At 37.7% G+C, this 19,188-nt stretch overlaps 1 protein-coding gene across 1 annotated transcript in view; it reads left to right on the top strand.

Moving 5' to 3' along the window:
* Positions 1-19,188, top strand: part of PPIL4 (peptidylprolyl isomerase like 4) — a 37,474-nt gene that overhangs the window by 10,475 nt on the left and 7,811 nt on the right. Inside the window, exons 8-12 of the mRNA XM_034990983.1 lie at positions 7,388-7,512; positions 9,210-9,276; positions 12,955-13,066; positions 14,614-14,710; positions 18,917-19,064. Of these exons, the coding sequence (XP_034846874.1) occupies positions 7,388-7,512; positions 9,210-9,276; positions 12,955-13,066; positions 14,614-14,710; positions 18,917-19,064 (549 nt within the window). The remainder of the gene's footprint in view (positions 1-7,387; positions 7,513-9,209; positions 9,277-12,954; positions 13,067-14,613; positions 14,711-18,916; positions 19,065-19,188) is intronic.

The raw sequence follows: 19,188 nt of genomic DNA, 5'->3' as shown, positions 1-19,188 counted from the left end.
ATTATATACATAATAATTTTTTATATTTATATATAAAATATATATATCATAATTTTATTATATTATATATATAATAAAGATATTATAATATCTTTATATTATTATTATATATGTTCTTTATTTATTAAAGAACAATTCTTTGATTGTGGGGCACCTGGGTGGCTCAGTTGGTTAAGTGGCTGCCTTCGGCTCAGGTCACGATCCTGGGGTCCTGGGATCGAGCCCCATGTCCGGCTCCCTACTCAGCAGAGAGCCTGCTTCTCCTTCTCCCTCTGCCTGCCACTCTGCCTACTTGTGCTCTCTCTTTCTCTGTCAAATAAATAAATAAAATCTTTAAAAAAACAAAAACAAAATAAAACCAAAACAATTCTTTGTTGAAAAGAATTGTTGTAAAGTGTTGAGGTTAAGTAGTTACAGGATACAAGGAACCTGGGTAGAAATTGAGTACTGTAAAACATACACCTTTGTATTACAGTATGAAGTCATTTGGGGAACAGTTCTTTAGTACTGATTAATTGACCTACTAGACATTTTTTCCATTTGTTAATTTTTTGTGGAATAGGCATATCTGTCCCATAGTAGATCATCAATAAATATTTGAATGGATAATTCAGTTTTTATTATTATCATTGTTTTATATAGTAGAGTTTTCAAATTCTTCATCTGTTTCAAAATTCATATTCACATCACCAGTCTGGAGGAACAAATATTAAAGACTATAATTCAAGAAAACTTTACTGAATTAAAAAATATTTGAAAATCTACACTGTGTAGCTGAGACTATTGGCCCAGAACAACCAACAGCATGACAAATTCTTTTTTTTTTTTTTTTAAAGATTTTATTTATATATTTGAGAGAGAGAGAATGAGAGACAGAGAGCATGAGAGGGAGGAGGGTCAGAGGGAGAAGCAGACTCCCTGCCGAGCAGGGAGCCCGATGCGGGACTCGATCCAGGGACTCCAGGATCATGACCTGAGCTGAAGGCAGTCGCTTAACCAACTGAGCCACCCAGGCGCCCCCAGCATGACAAATTCTAAGAAAGTTACTGAACTTAAAAGAAAAATCTTTTTCTCTTTTAAGATTTATTTATTTATTTTAGAGAGAATGCAGTGGGGAGCGGCAGAGGGAGAGGGAGAGAGTGTAAAGCAGACTCCACCCTGAGTGGGGAGCCTGATAAGGGGCTCAGTCTCACAACCCTGAGATCATGACCTGAGCAGAAACCAAGAGTCGAGCGCTTAACTGACTGTTCCACCCAGGCACCCCAAAAGAAGAATCTTTTGAGCAACTGGGCAACAAAAATGACTTATAGGGAAAGAATATTAGATTATCATCAGAGGTTTTTGTGTTTGTTTTTGTTTTTAAAGATTTTATTTGTTTATTTGAGAGAGAGAGAGAGCACAAGCAGGGGGAGCGGCAGGCAGAGGGAGAAGCAGACTCCCTTCTGAGCAAGGAGCCTGATGCAGGGCTCGATCCCAGGACCCTGGGATCATGACCTGAGCTGAAGGCAGACGCCCAGCCTACTGAGCCACTCAGGTGTCCCTATCATCAGAGTTTTTAATAGCAAAAGTGTAGGCAGTTTATGCCAGAAAGATGTTGGATTAACATAACAAAACTTTATTTTCAGATAATTTCAAAATTATGAGAAAGTTACAAAAAATAGTATAGAGAACTTCTCTATACCTTTTATTCCGATTCACCAATTTTTTTTTTTTTAAGAGAAGGAGAGAGGCAGGGAGGTGCAGAGAGAGAGGGAGAGAGAGAATCTTAAGCAGGTTCCACGCCCAGTGCCAAGCCCAGTGCGGAGCTCAATCTCATGACGCTGAGACCAAGACCTGAGCCAAAATCAAGAGTCAGATGCTTAACTGACTAAGCCACCCAGGCACCCCCAAATTCACCAGTTTTTAACATTTTTGACAATTCTGCTGATTATTTGTTCTGTCTCTCTCTCTGATTATACATGCACATACACATGCTATTTTCCTGGACTCATAGAAAGTAATAAGACCTAAACATCATACCTTTTTACCTCTTACATCAGTGTGTATTTCCGAAGATCAACAATATTATACATATTCACAGTACAGTTATCAAAATCAGGATATTTAAAATTGATAGAAATTACAGCCATATTTCAATTTTGTCAGTTATTTCAGTAATATCTTTTACAGCTTTTCCCATTCGGTCTAGAATCAAGCTCATAATCATCTGTTGCATTTTTTATTTTTATTTTTTTTAATTTTTAAAAAAGATTTTTATTTATTTATTTGACAGAGAGAGTGCACAAGTAGCAGAGTAGCAGGGAGAGGGAGAGGGAGAAGCAGGCTCTCCGCTGAGCAGGGAGCCTAATGCTGGGCTCGATCCCAGGATCCCAGGTTCATGACCTGAGCCAAAGGCAGACGCTTAACCAACTGAGCCACCCGGGCATCTGTTGCATTTAGTTATCATATTTCTTCTAACATCTGGGGGAATTCCTTAACCTGTCTTTATTTTTCGTGCTATTAACATTTTAGAGCAGTATAGGTCATCTGTTTTATAGAATATTCTTCAATTTAGGTTTATCTACTGTTGCCTTGAGATTAGATTCAGATTACGCACACAGCCAGAATACTACACAAGTGACCTTCTCAGATGTTGTATTTGCAGGTATACAATAGCTATATGCCCGTCACTGGGAAGTGTTCATTTTGATTACTTGAGCAAGGTAGTCCACTGCCTAGTGTCTCCATTGCATACTTTCTGTTTTCCCCTTGCGACTAGTAGCAGTCTGTAGCATTTGAGACCTTTTATATATCTTGTTCCTTATCAAATTGTCCCTGTGGATTTCTTAGCTGTTCATGATTCTTACCTGAACCAGTGTTGACTCTAATGGGTGCAAAATGGTGATTTTCTAACTCCCCTACTCCTTCCATATTGCCAGCCTGCCTTCTACTGTAATGAACGGCCCTCCTTTCTTATCTTTTTATTATATGTTCATTTTTAGTATGGACTCATGGATTCCTTTTTTGGCTTTGATTTTAATAAATAGGCTTTATTTTTTAGAGCTGTTTTAGGTTTATTTATTTATTTTTGTATTTAAAAGATTTTATTTATTTGAGAGAGAGAGAGAGCACATGAGCAGGGGAAGGGTCAGAGAGAGAGGGAGAAGCAGACTCCCTGCTGAGCAGGGAGCCAGATGTGGGGCTCATGATCTGAGCCGAAAGCAGACGCTTAACTGACTAAGCAACCCAGGCACCCCACTGTTTTAAGTTTATAAAAAAAATTGAACAGAAAGTACAGAGAATTCTTCTGTGTACTCCCCTCCACGTCCCCAACAGTTTTTCTTATTAACATCTTGCATTTGTGTGGTACAATTGGTGAGTCAATAGTGATAATATTATTAAGTAAAGTCCATAATTTACATTAGGTTTTACTCTTTGTGTTGTACATTCTGTAGGTTTTGAGAAATGTATAATGATATATATCTACCATCATAGTATCATAGAGAATAGTTTCACTCCCTAAAAATCCCCGCATATTTATCCCTCCCTGCCCCCAACCCCTGGCAACCACTGATCTTTTTTATTGCCTGCATACTTATGCATTTTCCAGAATGTCATATGGTTGGAATCATACAGTATATATCCTTTTAAGATTGACTTCTTCCACTTGGCCATATGCATTTACGTTTCCTCCATGTCTTTTTGTGGCTTGATAGCTTATTTCTTTTGATCAAAAAATTTATTCCATTGTTTGGACGTACCATGGTTTGTTTATCCATTCACCTATTAAAAAACGTCTTAATTGCTTCCAAGTTTTGGCAAGTATGCCTAAAACTGCTATAAAACTATAACTAAATATAAAACTGCAGTTACTAGAATTTATGGTAAGATTATGTTTATCTTTGTAAGAAACTGCCAAGCTGTCTTCAAACTGGCTGTCCATTTTGCATTCCCACTAGTAATGATTGAGAGTTCCTGGGATGCCTGGGTGGCTCAGTCGGTTAAGCTCAGGTCATGATCCCAGGGTCCTGGGATCAAGTCCCGCATCTGGCTTCTTGCTCAGCAGGGAGCCTGCTTCTTCTTCTGCCTGCCATTCCCCCTGCTTTTCACGCGTGCTTTCTTTCTCTCTCTCTGACAAATAAATAAAACAAATAAATAAAATCTTTAAAAAAAAATTGAAAGTTCCTGTTGCTCAACATCCTTGTCAGCATTTGGTATTGTCAGTGTTTTGGATTTTAGCCATTCTAATAGGTGATCCTGTGTTGTTTTGATTCTCAGTATTAACAGGTTTCACCTTTTTTTTTTTTTTAAGTTTTATTTATGTAAGTAATCTCGGGGCTTGAACTCACTACCCTGAGATCAAGAGTCACACACTCCTCCTACTGAGCCAGCCGGGTGCCCCTGTTTTTTTTTTTTTTGAAGTAGGCTCTGTGACCAACCATGAGGCTTGAATTCAAAACCCTGAGATCAAGAGTCACATGCTCTACCAGCTGAGCCAGTCAGGTGCCCCTCTACTATTTTTAATTTTTTAATTATTGTTATTTTTAATGTGGGGCTTGAGCTCATGATCCTGGGATCAAGACCTGAGCTGAGATCAAGAGTTGGACACTTAACTGACTGAGCCACGCAGGTGCTTTTTTAAAGATTTTATTTATTTATTTGACAGAGAGAAAGACAGCGAGAGAGGGAACACAAGCAGGGGGGCAGTGGGAGAGGGAGAAGCAGGCCCCCCGTGGAGCAGAGAGCCCGATGCGGGGCTCGATCCCAGGATCCTGGGATCACGACCCGAGCTGAAGGCAGACGCTTAACAACCAAGCCACCCAGGCGCACCTCCTATCTTCTGTTTTTAAAAATCATAAAACTGAAAGCAAACCAAACGAAAAAAACCATTAGTTCCTTTTACTTTGTGTCTAATAAAATGATAATTCAACTAGTATTTTGCAGTGTTAGTTTTGAACTTCATCGTTATGAATATTTAAATTTCCTTGTATTATTTATTTTTAATTTTTTAAAAGATGTTATTTTTATTTTTTTTAAGACTTTATTTATTTGTGAGAGAGAGAGTGAGCAAGCACAAGCAGGGGGAGCAGCAGGCTGAGGGAGAAGGAGGCTCCCTGCTGAGCAAGGAGACTGATGCGGGACTTGATCCCAGACGCTTAACTGACTGAGCCATGCAGGCATCCCTAAGATTTTATTTTTAAGTAATCTCTACACCCAGTGTAGGGCTCAAACTTAGAACTCCAAGATCAAGAGTCCTATGTCCCACTGGCTGAGCCAGTCAGGTGCCCCCCCCATAGTATTTTAAAGTTACTTTTGACTAAGTAGTATATATAGCAAGTTCTTTTTTAACTCATTAACCTTTTTTTTTCTTCTGTGCTTCCTTTAGATGTGGTATTATAGATGCTTTTCAGAATTTTTTACTGATTTGCCCTTCCTCTTACATACTGTGATATTGTTTATTGGACATAGATTATTGTCTTTTTAAAAAAAAAATTTTTTTAAAGTAAGCTTTACGCCCAACATGGGACTTGAACTCATGACCCTGAGATCAAGGGTTGCATGTTCTACTGACTAAGCCAGGCAGGCACCCCGGATTATTGTCTTTTGATGGGCTTCAGAAACACTGAGCAGATCTTACTGGCTCTGTTGCTTATTACTGTTCCTGATTTTTTTTTTTTTTTTTAAAGATTTTATTTATTTATTTGACAGAGAGAGAGACACAGCGAGAGAGGGAACACAAGCAGGGGGAGTGGGAGAGGGAGAAGTAGACCTCCCGCGGAGCAGGGAGCCCGATGTGGGGCTCGATCCCAGGACCTGGAATCATGACCTGAGCCGAAGGCAGACGCCCAACGACTGAGCCACCCAGGCGCCCCATTACTGTTCCTGATTAAAAAAAGTTTTTTTAAGTGTGTTTATCCAAGAGGAGACAGTTTACATGATAATGTTATCAGAAATTATCTCTTGAGAGTTTTTGAATATACGTATAAAGGAATATTGTTTTCCTATCTAAAGGTCCATGGGAAATACAGTTTTCCCACAATGAAACCAATTCTATCATCATGGTTTTCTCCCAGAGTCACCCTCACTGGTTCTTCATTAGGAAGTGGGATTCCCTGCTCAGTGCAGTAGTTGTCTGTGAAGTTGACTTCAGTTTGGCCAAAGTAGAAGATGATAGGATAAGAGTAAAAAGCTAGAAACACTGTCCAGGAATTGTTGCGGTTTCGTATTGAACAACAGTGTGGAAAGAATGGGGCATTACTAATGCAGAAGCCTAGAGTCAGGATGATAATATTTTTCAAAAGTTTGTTAAAAACAAGCAAAACTAAAACTCTATTTCTGGGGATACATACATACGTGGGAAAACTGAAGATCTAGGGGAATGGCCAAAAAGGAAAACCAAAAAGCAGGACGTTTGGTATTCTGGTGAGAAAGGCAGAGTCATGGGATCGGGGACATTTTAGTTCTTTAGCTAGTCGTTGGCATCATGGGTGTTTTTTATTTTCATGCTTCGTAACTTAGATATACTTTATATAAATTCTTTTTAAAATATATCAAATACTTGAAAAAAGAAAAACAGGAGATAAAATTGGGACTTGGAAGCCAGACAGATCTGTGTTCAAATCCCAACTGTTGCTTACTACTCTGTGGCCTTAAGTTAGTTATTTAACGTTTTTGAATTTTACTTTATTCATTTTTAAAATGGAAACCACATGGTTGTTTTAAGAATTAGTTAGTAGTTGAGCGCCTGGGTGGCTCAGTTGTTAAGCGTCTGCCTTCGGCTCAGGTCATGATCCCAGGGTCCTGGGATGGAGTCCCACATCAGGCTCCCTGCTCAGCGGGGAGTCTGCTTCTCCCTCTGCCTCTGCCTGCCGCTCTGCCTACTTGTGCTCTCTCTATCTCTCTGTCTAATAAATAAAATCTTAAAAAAAAAAAAGAATTAGTAGTGTATATGAAGTGCCAAGCATGGTGTTCATACAAAGTCAGAGGTAGACAAGTATTAGCTATTAATATTACTACCAGGAACATTGTAATTTCTTTTTTTTTTTTTTTTAAGATTTTATTTATTTATTTGACAGAGAGAGACACAGCGAGAGAGGGAACACAGCAGGGGGAGTGGGAGAGGGAGAAGCAGGCTTCCCACGGAGCGGGGAGCCCGATGGAGGGCTCGATCCCAGGATCCTGGGATCACGACCTGAGCCGAAGGCAGACGCTTAACAACTGAGGCAGGTGCCCCTAGGAACATTGTAATTTCAAATTTTGAAATCTTACCTAGATTTCTTTTCCTAAGCCTGTAGATTCCTAATGTAAATTTAGTTGTTTAGAGAAGTCAGCATTTTGGGCTAGATAGGGTATTTAGAATAGAAACAACAAAGGAATTGATTTAAATTTTTGTTTACTTATAATTTAGGTGGGAGACCTACCTGATGCAGATATTAAGCCTCCAGAAAATGTGCTGTTTGTGTGTAAATTGAATCCAGTGACCACTGATGAAGATCTGGAGATAATATTCTCAAGATTTGGGCCAATAAGAAGGTAATCTCTAGAATTAGTGAAAGATTTTAGAAAAACTAGGTATTGGTGGTTTTCTAATGACATTTTTTTGATTAATCTGTGAACTCTGGAATTTTGTAGTGGTGAATTTTACAGATGAGTCTTTTGTACAGTAGGGAAGAAAACTAAGTATATGTGTGTGTATGTGTGCATACAAATATATATATACATAATTGAATGTTTGTCCCACTTCCAGCACACACATTTTTGCTTTAAAACAAGAAGTAAATGGAACAGGCCCCTCATTTCATGTTTTTAAAATGAGACTTATAGGGCGCCTGGGTGGCTCAGTCGGTTAAGCGTCTGCCTTCAGCTCAGGTCATGATCCCGGGGTCCTGGGATGGAGGGAGCCCCACGTCAGGCTCTCTGCTTAGTGGGAGCCTGCTTCTCCCTCTCCCTACCACTCCCCCTGCTTGTACTCTTTCTCTCTCCGTCAAATAAATAAAATAAAAAATAAAAAATAAAATAAAAGGAGACTTATGAAATGTGAGGAAATGGACAAGCTGCATGGTTTCAACTCCCATCTTACTGGTCCTTTTACTTACTTGTCAAGATGGATTCATTCTATATAACAGCTATACTTATGGGGTAAAATTTGAGCTTGGTTTATATTAAAATTCAAAAACTACAAAGCATAAACTTATTAAATGTGTATATATGTATGAATGTACATACATTATTTTACAGTAACATTAGATATTCTGTAATTCCTCTACATTTGGACCAGAAGTGAATTATGACTTAAAAGAATTTTTTAGCAGTAGTTTACTTTTGGCACAGGAAAGTAAATAGTTTTATCTTACACTTTCTTCAGTGCATTAGAAATTTAGGACTATAGGGGTGCCTAGGTGGCTCAGTCGTTAAGCATCTGCCTTCGGCTCAGGTCATAATCTCAGGGTCCTGGGATCGAGCCCCGCATCGGGCTCCCTGCTTGGCGGGAAGCCTGCTTCTTCCTTTCCCACTCCCACTCCCCCTGCTTGTAGTTCTTCTCTTGCTGTGTCTCTCTCTGTCAAATAAATAAAAAAATTCTTAAAAAAAAAAATTTAGGACTGTAGGCCAAGATTGGGCATTTAGAGTAGAATTGAGATAATTTTGTTACTACACTGGTGAACTACTTTTTTTTAATTGTTATTGAAGAAATTTGGAGGAGTATAGTTCCACGAGTTTAACTTTGATTTTTTTTATAAGAGGTTTTTTGGTTTTTTTTTAAAGATTTTATTTATTTGTCAGAGAGAGAGCACAAGCAGGGGGAGCGGCAGGCAGAGGGAGAAGCAGGCTCCCCTCTGAGCAAGGAGCTGGATGTGGGACTCGATCCCAGGATCTTGAGATCATGACCTGAGCCGAAGGCAGACGCTTAACGCTTAACTGACTATGCCACCCAGGTGCCCCATAAGAGGTTTTTTTTTTTTAAGATTATTTATTTATTTATGTGAGAGAGAATGAGACAGAGACAGAGACAGAGGGAGAAGCAGACTCCCTGCTTAGCAGGGAGCCCGACTCAGGATGTGATCCCAGGACTCCGGGATCATGACCTGAGCCAAAGGCAGATGCTTAACTGACTGAGCACCCAGGTGCCCCTTAACTTTGACTTTTAATAACTGCTTATTTTGTTCTTCACTTTTGAAGAGTAAGGGTGAATGCTTTTTCTTTAAAGTCACTTTTTCCAAACTTTCTTTCAGTTGTGAAGTTATTCGGGATTGGAAGACAGGAGAATCCCTCTGTTATGCTTTTATTGAATTTGAAAAGGTAGGTCATAGTATATATATTTTAAGTTTATATTTATTTTGTTTTTATATAGTGTTAAAATGTGAAAAATTATAGAACTTTCTAGTCTCTGAAATTAGAAAATTAGTTTACCCTTTCTCTAGGCACCCAAGAAAAATAATTTTATTATGTTCAAATAGAGGGTAAATTCAACATCTGTTGTTGTTAATATATGTACCTTTAGTTTAGGGTCAGGTGCAGTCTGAGTTTATGTATCTTTAAAACTTTAAAGTTTTAGGTGAAATCCTTCACATTGCATATATACGATGATTTTTCAGCATTGTTTATGTAGATCTGTAATTGAGTAATAGAGAACTGGACTGGGTGTAAAGTTCTAGATATTAACCTGAGCTCTGTCATTGACCACCTATTGTATGATATTTGTCACTTTGTTTAGAACTCTTATTTCTAGGCATTAGCCTCCTTATAAATACAACTTGAATATTGGATTAGATAGTATCTTCTAGATCTATAATAATAATGATGATAGCTTATGTCACTCAAATAACTTTCTTTTTTTTAAATTTATATTTATTTATTTATTTATTTATTTATTTATTTATTTATTTATTTATTTGACAGAGAGAGAGATAGCGAGAGAGGGAACACAAGCAGGGGGAGTGGGAGAGGGAGAAGCAGGCCTCCCGCAGAGCAGGGAGCCCGATGCGGGGCTCGATCCCAGGACCCTGGGATCATGCATGACCTGAGCCGAAGGCAGACGCTTAACGACTGAGCCACCCAGGTGCCCCTCAAATAACTTTCTTTAAGCTAGGCATTATACTACTTGACCTGCATTTTACCCTCACAACTCTGTGAAATAGATAGGTACTTTCCTCCTTTTCCAAATAACTAAACTGAGACATATAGTGGTCGTGTGACTTGATTAAAATCATGCCCCTAGTGAATGTCATAGCTGGGATTTGAATTTAGAAAAATCTGACACTGTTCCTTTTGCTTTTAGCCACTGTGTGAGGCTGTGTCATTTCTATGCAGCTTTGGACTGATGTGTGTCCAGTAGTAGCTCCTTCCAAGTGATTGTTATTCCAGAGCATTTATCGAATACCTTCTATATTTTAGGCGCTGCGATAGCAGAAAAAACCAGAATTCCAGAGGCCCTCCCTTCACTGCTACTTCTAACACTATAGACCTGTTTTGTCTAATTTTTAAACTTGCTATAAATGTAAACACAGTATGTGTTTTTTTGTGTCCAGCATCTTGTGCTTAATTTGTAAGATTTATAGGTTACTACATATGTAGTAGCATGTTAACTTTTTTCATTAATTTCCACTGACATGGTATTTCATGGTGTGTATATGGAGTTTTGTTGCTATAGAGTATTTTATTATGTGTATCTAAAACAATTTAGATTTCCATTCAGCTGTTATGGACACTTGGGTCCTTTGTAGTTTTGAGCTATTAAGAAAGGTTCTACTGTAAGCCATTTCTTCCGTGTGTTTTGGTGTACAGAAGTATGCATTTCTGTTGGGTATGTACCTGTGAGTGCATTGCTAGGTCATAGGGTACTTGTGGCTATAGTAGATTTATTTTAATTAGTTTTCCAGGGTGGTTTTGTTTTTTCCCCCCCGAAGTGGTTATACTAATTTTCGCTTCCACTAGCAATGTGTGAGAGTCCCCTGTCAGTTCTTGGTGTGGTCAGTCTTGAAAATTTTTATCCATTCTGGTGAGTGTGTAGGGGTATCTGATGATGGTTTTATTTTGCATTTCCTTGGTTGCGCCCCCTTTCATACGTTTATTGCATTTGGATGTCTTTTTTTTTTTAAATGAAGTAACTGTTCAAGACTTGGCCACTTTTTGATTGGGTGTTTGGCTGCCTTTTTCTTGATTTGTAAGAATTCTTTACATTTTCTGGATACAAGCTTATTTTTTGGTTATATGTGTTGCAAGTATCTTTTCTATAGATTTGCCTTTTCCCCATTTTTAATGGTGTCTTTTGATAAGCAGAAATTTCTGATTTTTAGTTCAGTTTGTCAATATTTTTCTTATGGCTGGTTTTAAAAAACTTTGTTTACCCCCACAGACATGAAAATATTCTCCAATGCTACCTTTAGAAGGTTTGCTGTGAAAAATCTTTCCCACTTAGATCGGTATTTTGATTTTTGTGTAGTAGGTGTACCGTGTTAAATTTCATTTTTCTTACATTGGATAGCAAGGGCACTCAGTATAGTTTATTGAAAAGGTTGTCCTATCCACACAGCTTGGCAGTGCCATCTTTGTCATAAGTCAGGTGCCTACATAAGTGTAAAATATCTGAGAACTTTCTCTTTAGGGAAAGGGCACAGTGATGCAGTTATGCCTGCCCAAGTATAATCATTACAGATTCATCAAACATACATTGATTGTTGTGGCGTCTGGCTGGCTCAGTCAGTAGAGCATGCAACTCTTGGGTCATGAGTTTGAGCCCCATGTTGGATGTAGAGCTTACTTTAAAAAAAAAAAAATACACTGATTGCCTATCATGTGCCAGATGATGTTCTAAATGATGTAGCTACAAAGATGAATAAAGCTTTATATCTTTATGGAGTTTATAATCCATTTAATTCTTGACATACATGGTAAATAAATAAATTATAACGTAGTTTTTGTTTTTTTATCTTCTTCTCTGAATTGTCTCTAGTAAGTTGTGAGCACACCAAAGAATATGTTTCCAGGAATATAGGAGATAATTGATCAATGCTGGGTTGAAATGCATTACTTCTAGTCTTCAGATGTCAGAAATGGAGATGGGGGTTTGTAAAGTTGCTGACAGGAAGAATCCTTATGCAACACCGACCTTGGTATCTCAGGCCCACAGTCCATTATCCACACCCCTGGGCGTAGCTATGTTTCTGATTTCAGGCTTTTTCAGAACTTAGAAAGGTGTGGACTGTGTAATACTCATCTGGGTCAGCACTCCATAATCATTCACAAAGTATTTCTGCACTGAAACAAATGCGTATTCATACTAAGTGGAATAAATCAAGGCCACGGTCTTCTGTTAGGTCAAGTTTTGTTTTCAAATGGATTTTATTTTATTTTTTTAAAGATTTTATTTATTTGACAGAGAGAGAGACAGCCAGAGAGGGAACACAGCAGGGGGAGTGGGAGAGGGAGAAGCAGGCCTCCCGCCGAGCAGGGAGTCTGATGCGGGGCTCCATCCCAGGACCCTGGAATCATGACCTGCGCCAAAGGCAGACGCTTAATGGCTGAGCCTCCCAGGCTCCCCTGTCAAATGGATTTTAACACCAGATTTATAAAAACAGCTTTCAACTTGCAGAGTATTTTTGGGTTTCGAATGAAAGGGTTTGTGGATGGACGTGTACAGCACGATTTGTAAGTGTATGTATGTCCACTACAATCACACTGCCTCGGCTCAAATCCTGGCTCTCACCTTTGCCAGCTGACCTTTGGCAGCTTACATACCTTTCTAAACGTATGTTTTCTCTTCGAGAAGATGGAGATAATAATAGGTAGTACTTCATATACTTGTTATCAGAGTTAACTGAGCTCATAGATGCAGAGCATGCAACAGCATGTGGTGTGTGATAGGCACTCAAATATTAGTGTTAGTAACAACAGACTTGCTGTATTTTCAGTATTTGTTCTAGCTGTAGAAATTTTTTCCATAAAGATTTATGCTTGAGTTTTTGTAATTACTATCAGGAAGAAGATTGTGAGAAAGCGTTCTTCAAAATGGACAATGTCCTTATAGACGACAGAAGAATACATGTGGATTTTAGCCAGTCTGTTGCAAAGGTTAAGTGGAAAGGAAAAGGTATGTCGGTTCAGCTTCCTTTGTTTCTGTTCACTGTGCATGCGTGTGTGTGCATTGTGTGTGTGCGTTTGCACGCGTGTGCCTCTACTTCTTTTGTCTTAGTGCTGTTCATTAGGAGAAATGTTCATTGATGGAACTCTGCCATTTATGGTTTCACGTAGGTGCTAGCAAGAACCTAACATACAGGGGAGTGTGTGTGAGTGTGTCTATGTGTATTTAAGCTGATAGTGAATATATTTACTATTTTTGTGTTATAAATTACTTATAATTACCCATTGCAAACATGGCATATTTGCAAAGTAATGATTTTGATGGTTGTGATGGCTTGGTTCTTCTAGATGCAAAACTCTTTTAAGTTTTTTTGAAGTTTGTTTGTTTTAGTGATGATATGGTAGAAAATTGAAAAGGTGGTGTAAAAAACTCTCCCTCATCTATCCATTTCCCTCCCCAGAGGTAACCACTCTTACCTGTTTCTTGTATTATTTTCCACATACATTCTTTGAACATACATACATATGTATTTATTTTATGTTAGAATTTCCTCTTATTTCATGTTTTTATTCCCATGAAGGTTTTATGTATATTTGTAGCTTTCTCTTTTAAAAAAGGAAGTATGTATATTTTATACATACAGTTTTCATCTTGGGAGCAGAGGGGCTGCATAGGATGCTTTTTCCTGGCCCTGCCACTGAGGGCCAGTCAAGATATAACAGTAGAGGGGCGCCGTCGGCTCAGGTCATGATCCTGGAGTCCCGGGATCGAGTCCCGCATCGGGCTCCCTGCTCGGCAGGGGGTCTGCTTCTCCGTCTGACCCTCCCCCCTCTCATGTGCTCTCTCTCTCTCTCATTCTGTCTCAAATAAATAAATAAAATCTTTAAAAAAAAAAAGATATAACAGTAGGTCCTATTTTTCTGAAGGGATTGTTGATTTCATTTCTGGCACTTGGGAGGGAATATAGGTGACTTAAGCAAGAATTTCAAAGCAGAGACAGTTTGTCTTTGGTGGTGTTGCCAGCCCTCCCCTTACACACCCGTTAGTGAACTTCTGTGTACATTCCTGCTGTCCTGCTATCTGCTTGGTGCTCTGGAGATCTTGGTCAGTGTCTCTTCTGACAGATCAGAGATCTTTAAAGCCTCACTTCTTCCAAACTTCTAAGCCTCTCAGATCTCAGACTCCAGTCTCAAGCCCTCAATTTCCTTTGGACCTAAATTTCTCATGGACTTAATAGCCCTACTTAAATACTGCATTATTTCCCAGTGAAATGTATTCACTGTATCATTTAGGATTTGAAAGTTTGATGTTGTAATACTCACATATATCGTTAGGTGGCAGCATATAGCTACTTAGCAAAACGGGTTTCATTTGAAATAGTAATGGAGAATGAATTACTCTTTTGTTTTCTTCTCAGCCTTTTTCTGTCCGCCAATATATATGCCACTTATAAAATAGCTGATGTATTATACCTCTTAAAATTAATTTTTGTTCTTTAATAAATTAGGTGAGTTTTTTTACTAAGTCTTTTTTTTTTTTTTTTTTTTAATAAATAGGTGGGAAATACACCAAGAGTGATTTCAAGGAGTATGAAAAGGAACAGGATAAACCGTCTAATTTAGTTTTGAAAGATAAAGTAAAGCCCAAGCAGGAGTATCCTTTACAAGAACCAATTAGTCAATATGTATAGACCATCCACTCTGTGTAGAATACTGTGTGATATGTTATAAAAAGTCACAGTCTGTAGAAGACAAGGTTCCTGAATCCAGTGGTTTGTGAAGACATCGTTTAGTTTATTGTAATCCTGTTTCAACATCTTACATAAACTTTTCTTTTTTGGTATATTCTCTAATGTATGGATAAGGTTAGGGTTGAAAAAAATCTCTAGCCTAATTCTTTTCCCTCCTTACTCTTAGGTTAAGGTTAACACTTACTCTGAAATCTTCAGGTAAGATTCGTATTTTGTATACAATTGTAATGTTTTAAATTCCTCATACTCAGAAATTTTCTTCATGTAGCTACGCTAAATTCTTGGTGTTAACCTTCCTCATAATATTTAACTTCTTTGGATGGTAAATACGTAGATTAACAAAATCCTGTTGTTCTCTTACATGATTAGGTTGCTTCTTTCTGCTTAGTACATTGTCAGTCTAGCAACGAATATTTATTGGGCTCCTATTTGTATGCAAGAGTTAGCTTTTATAGGATTAAAAAATCCATTGACTTGACCATTTTAATTTAGGTTCTTCCAAGTTTTAGTTGAGACAAGTAAAAATCAGTGAAACATACTATTTACATTATGTCATTTTAATTTGTTCATTGATATTCTCATTATAAATCTATCACTCTTCACATTGCGAAAGTTATTTCTTTTGTGATTCTTTCTGGTAAATGGTTTCTTTGTTTCCTAATTCCTGTTGGTGTTTTAGGGATTCTTTCTCCCACACTGTCTTAGACATTTCTTTTCCAAGTATTCATCAAGGAAAGATGAATATCAGGTTGACTGGTTACATACTCATTTTAAAAAATGTGTTGACTGTCTACAGTGCATAAAGCATTGTAAGGCGTAAGAGGTGTAAGAGGAGGATGAAGTCTGATATGTACTGACATGAGGAGGAGGCTTTCACACGCAAGCACACCAAACAGTAAGCTAAGATATAGTCTAAAAAGATGGAACATAAGGGGGGATATGATTGAAATATTAAAATCATAAAAGGTATGGATGGAATACACTTGAGATTTATTTGACAAATCTTTGAAATTAAATTTAGGCTAACCACTAGTAGCTGCAGCTGGCAGAAGGGACGTGTGTAGGGCAGATAAAAGGAAGTACAGACATAGAGTGTAAGGTACAAGGAGGTGTCATCTTTTCTCTCATAGAGGTAAGTAGTTCAGGCTGAAAAGAAAGAATATGTAGTATTAAAATGTTCTAAATTCAAGATGATAGATTACTAGAAGTTAAGAAAAGAAACCAGGCATGTTTGAGAATAAATCTGTAGCTCAGTTACTATCCAGTAGAAGTTTCTACAGTGATGGAAACTATCTCCACCATCCAGTGTGGCTACTAACCACATGTGGTTTTTGAACATGTGAAATGGACTGAGGAACTGAATTTTAAAGTTTGCTTAATTTTAATTAATTTAAACAACCACATGTGGCTAGTATTGAACAGTGTCTGCTTTCAGTCTTTTGAAATTAATGGAGAAGACAGACATGACCTGATGCAAACCATTGTTAATTATTCTCAAACAGAATATTAAACAAGGAAAAAGGAAATTCTTGAGTCTGACCCAGTAAGATAGTCTTTCTTGGTAACTGATTTCATTTTAGCAAGGCATTTATAATCTCAGGTACAATAATAGAGTGACAGAACATGTGTTTGTAATATGTAAGAGAGATATATATATATATTTTTCCCCCCACCTTGTATATTATGTATTATGTGACTTTTTTAATATGGCAGGGAAAGGAGATTCAGAGGACAATCTAATAATCAGATTAAGTTTAGTGGGGTTTTTTAAATATATAATTAGATAAGCTTTAAGTTAAAAAGGCATGGTGGAGATACACTTTTATGGATCTTGAGAGAAAGTGAAATTATTGTAAATTAGACTACTAATAAGATTAAAAATAGAACAAAAGGAAAGGCAAGTTTAATTTGGCCGGGGTAGACCTTGGGGAATAAATTGGGGAAAGGAAGTCAGAGAGATCACAAATCTATGGTTAATTCAAAGGACTTTGGAAAGATTTGACACATGCAAGTGTTGCCTGTAGTAGTGAGTAGAAGATAGTGGGTAAGCGAGGGAGAAGAGATGTGACAAGTGTCTTGGCGATATGGTAAATAATCAACAAGTACTTATTTGGCGTCTGTTACACACCCAGCTTAGCAGTGAAACATAGCCCCTGCCCTCATAGACCTTACGTTTTATTGTTGGAGGGGTGATGAACAGACATTAAATAATTACCAGGAATCAAATATAAATATGTCTAGAGTGTTGCAAAGAAGTACATTTGTGGGATATGGGGCTTACAGAGGTGAGGAGTCAGGGAGGACCCTCAGGTAACACTAAGAGAAGTGACATTAAAGCTGCACCTTGAATATGGGGGGAGAGCTATGATGGGAGGCTGTTTTCTCTGACTTGATCCATCATTTAAGAAATCCAGTTTATGTTATGCCCAGCACAATCCAAGTACGGCCACTTACACGCACACATAATTGAAACAGAAATGCCATAGTATTTTTATTAGGTGCCATATATTCTGTTTTCTATTCTACATTATTACAAAATGCTGGCTGTGACACACTAAATGGATTTTGGACGGAGGGAGCTGCATGTGTAAAGCAACACAGTGAGTGAAATCCTGGGCAAGGGCTGTTGAATTTGTCCCTGCAAAAGGAGAGGCTCCAGAAGCTACTCTGGAAACAGTGTGACATAGTATAAAGGAGAAAAGAAGTTAGAAATAATGGAGTAGGAATAGGATATGGTACAGGCTGACTGGCCATCTTTAGCCATCTTGTGAAAAGCCAAGAGGATGCGGCATTTTCCTGTTCAATGTTATGTAGAAGTGAGACGTCCCCGAGGAAGGCATAGAGCTGCGGTGTTGTGCAAACAGACCCGACGCTCTGGTCCTGAGGGAAGTGTGTCCCCCATTCCTCTAGTTGCACATACCTCTAAAACAGCTCTGTGTGGTGGGCTTCCTCCTAAGCTTTTTTTTTGAAAACCACTATTCTGGCCCTTGTCAGCCTTCCTCAAACACTATTTTAGAATTTGAGATTATTTTCAACAGAGTGTAACGGTTTTGTATTTTCTCTTATTCTAAGACATAATAGTATATTAGAGAAAATACATCTCTCTGAATTAAAACACATTATCACAATTTTTATACCACATTTATGTGAAATTAAGACAAGATTCACTCATGTCTATAAATATTGAGTCACTGTGTTGTACACCTGAAACTAATACAATATTGTATGTCAACTACACTTCAACTAAGAAAAAAAGATCCACTCACAATTTACCATCTAGACAAATGATACCATTTCTCGTTGTTTCTTTCAAATCTTGATCTTTTATGATTTGTAAAGTTATGATTACCATATGGTATAAACAATTTTTATTTCAAGCTTTTTCCACTTTTAATTTTTCATAAACACTTTTCTGGTTTTTTTCATAGCATTCACTTATCATTGCTAATAACTTTCTTTGTATATCCTGTTGAAGTTCTACAGTATATTTAAGAATGTCCTTATTACTAGGCTTTTGTTACTCTCGGTTTCTGTTACAAAAAATAATTGTTATATATACCTTTGTTCATTTAACTTATTTTAATCTTTTATAAATTCTTCAATTTAAATACGTCGGCTCTTGCGAGGCATTGCTAAATTTCCTCCTATAGGATTGAACTAATTAATACTTCAAAAGAGGTGTCACATGAATGTATCTTCTATCTCCTGTAGCTCCTCTGGCATTGGGGTTTGTCATATCTTAATTTTTTCCAGTGAAACTTACCTCATTTTGTAAGTTTAAGTTTTTTTCATTACTGACAAATAGGTTTCCTTATTTTTTATGGCTACTTAAATTTTCATTTGTGGATTTAGCCTTTTTTGCCCTCCATGTTTTTTGCCCACTCACTTGCCAGTTGTTAATTGTTTATTTAAGGTCAGGGTTCTTTCCATTTTTCCTGAAAGAAAATACGAAGTAGATATGTTTCAGAAAAAGACTCTATGCTATGAGGTGCTTTTTGCTTTAAAAAAATACCTTTAGCCTCATGGCCTCCTTTGGTTACCAGATTCTTATGTTTTGATGTATTATCAGTGTCAGTTCTCACATCTGTCCTTAACTGCTGCTGCTGCAGTGCAAAATACGATCTTGTACTAGATGAGCAAGCCGAAGATTCAAAATCAAGTCACTCACACACAAGTAAAAAACACAAGAAGAAAACTCGTCACTGCTCTGAAGAAAAAGAAGATGAGGACTACATGCCGATCAGAAATACTAATCAGGTACTTGTAATGTCCAGCCTTAGCTGTAGAGAGAAATATTTTATCCCTCTGTAAATTGCTTCTGAGTGACATAATATAGGGGGTAAGGGTATAGTTATGAACAGGGTGGCCATGTTCCTAACTC

This window comes from Mirounga leonina, unplaced genomic scaffold, assembly GCF_011800145.1.
Source record: "Mirounga leonina isolate KUSES-001 unplaced genomic scaffold, KU_Mleo_1.0 Mir_53, whole genome shotgun sequence".
Lineage (NCBI taxonomy): Eukaryota > Metazoa > Chordata > Mammalia > Carnivora > Phocidae > Mirounga > Mirounga leonina.
Note: the sequence above shows the minus strand (reverse complement) of the source record. Positions and strands in the feature narration are given on the sequence as shown.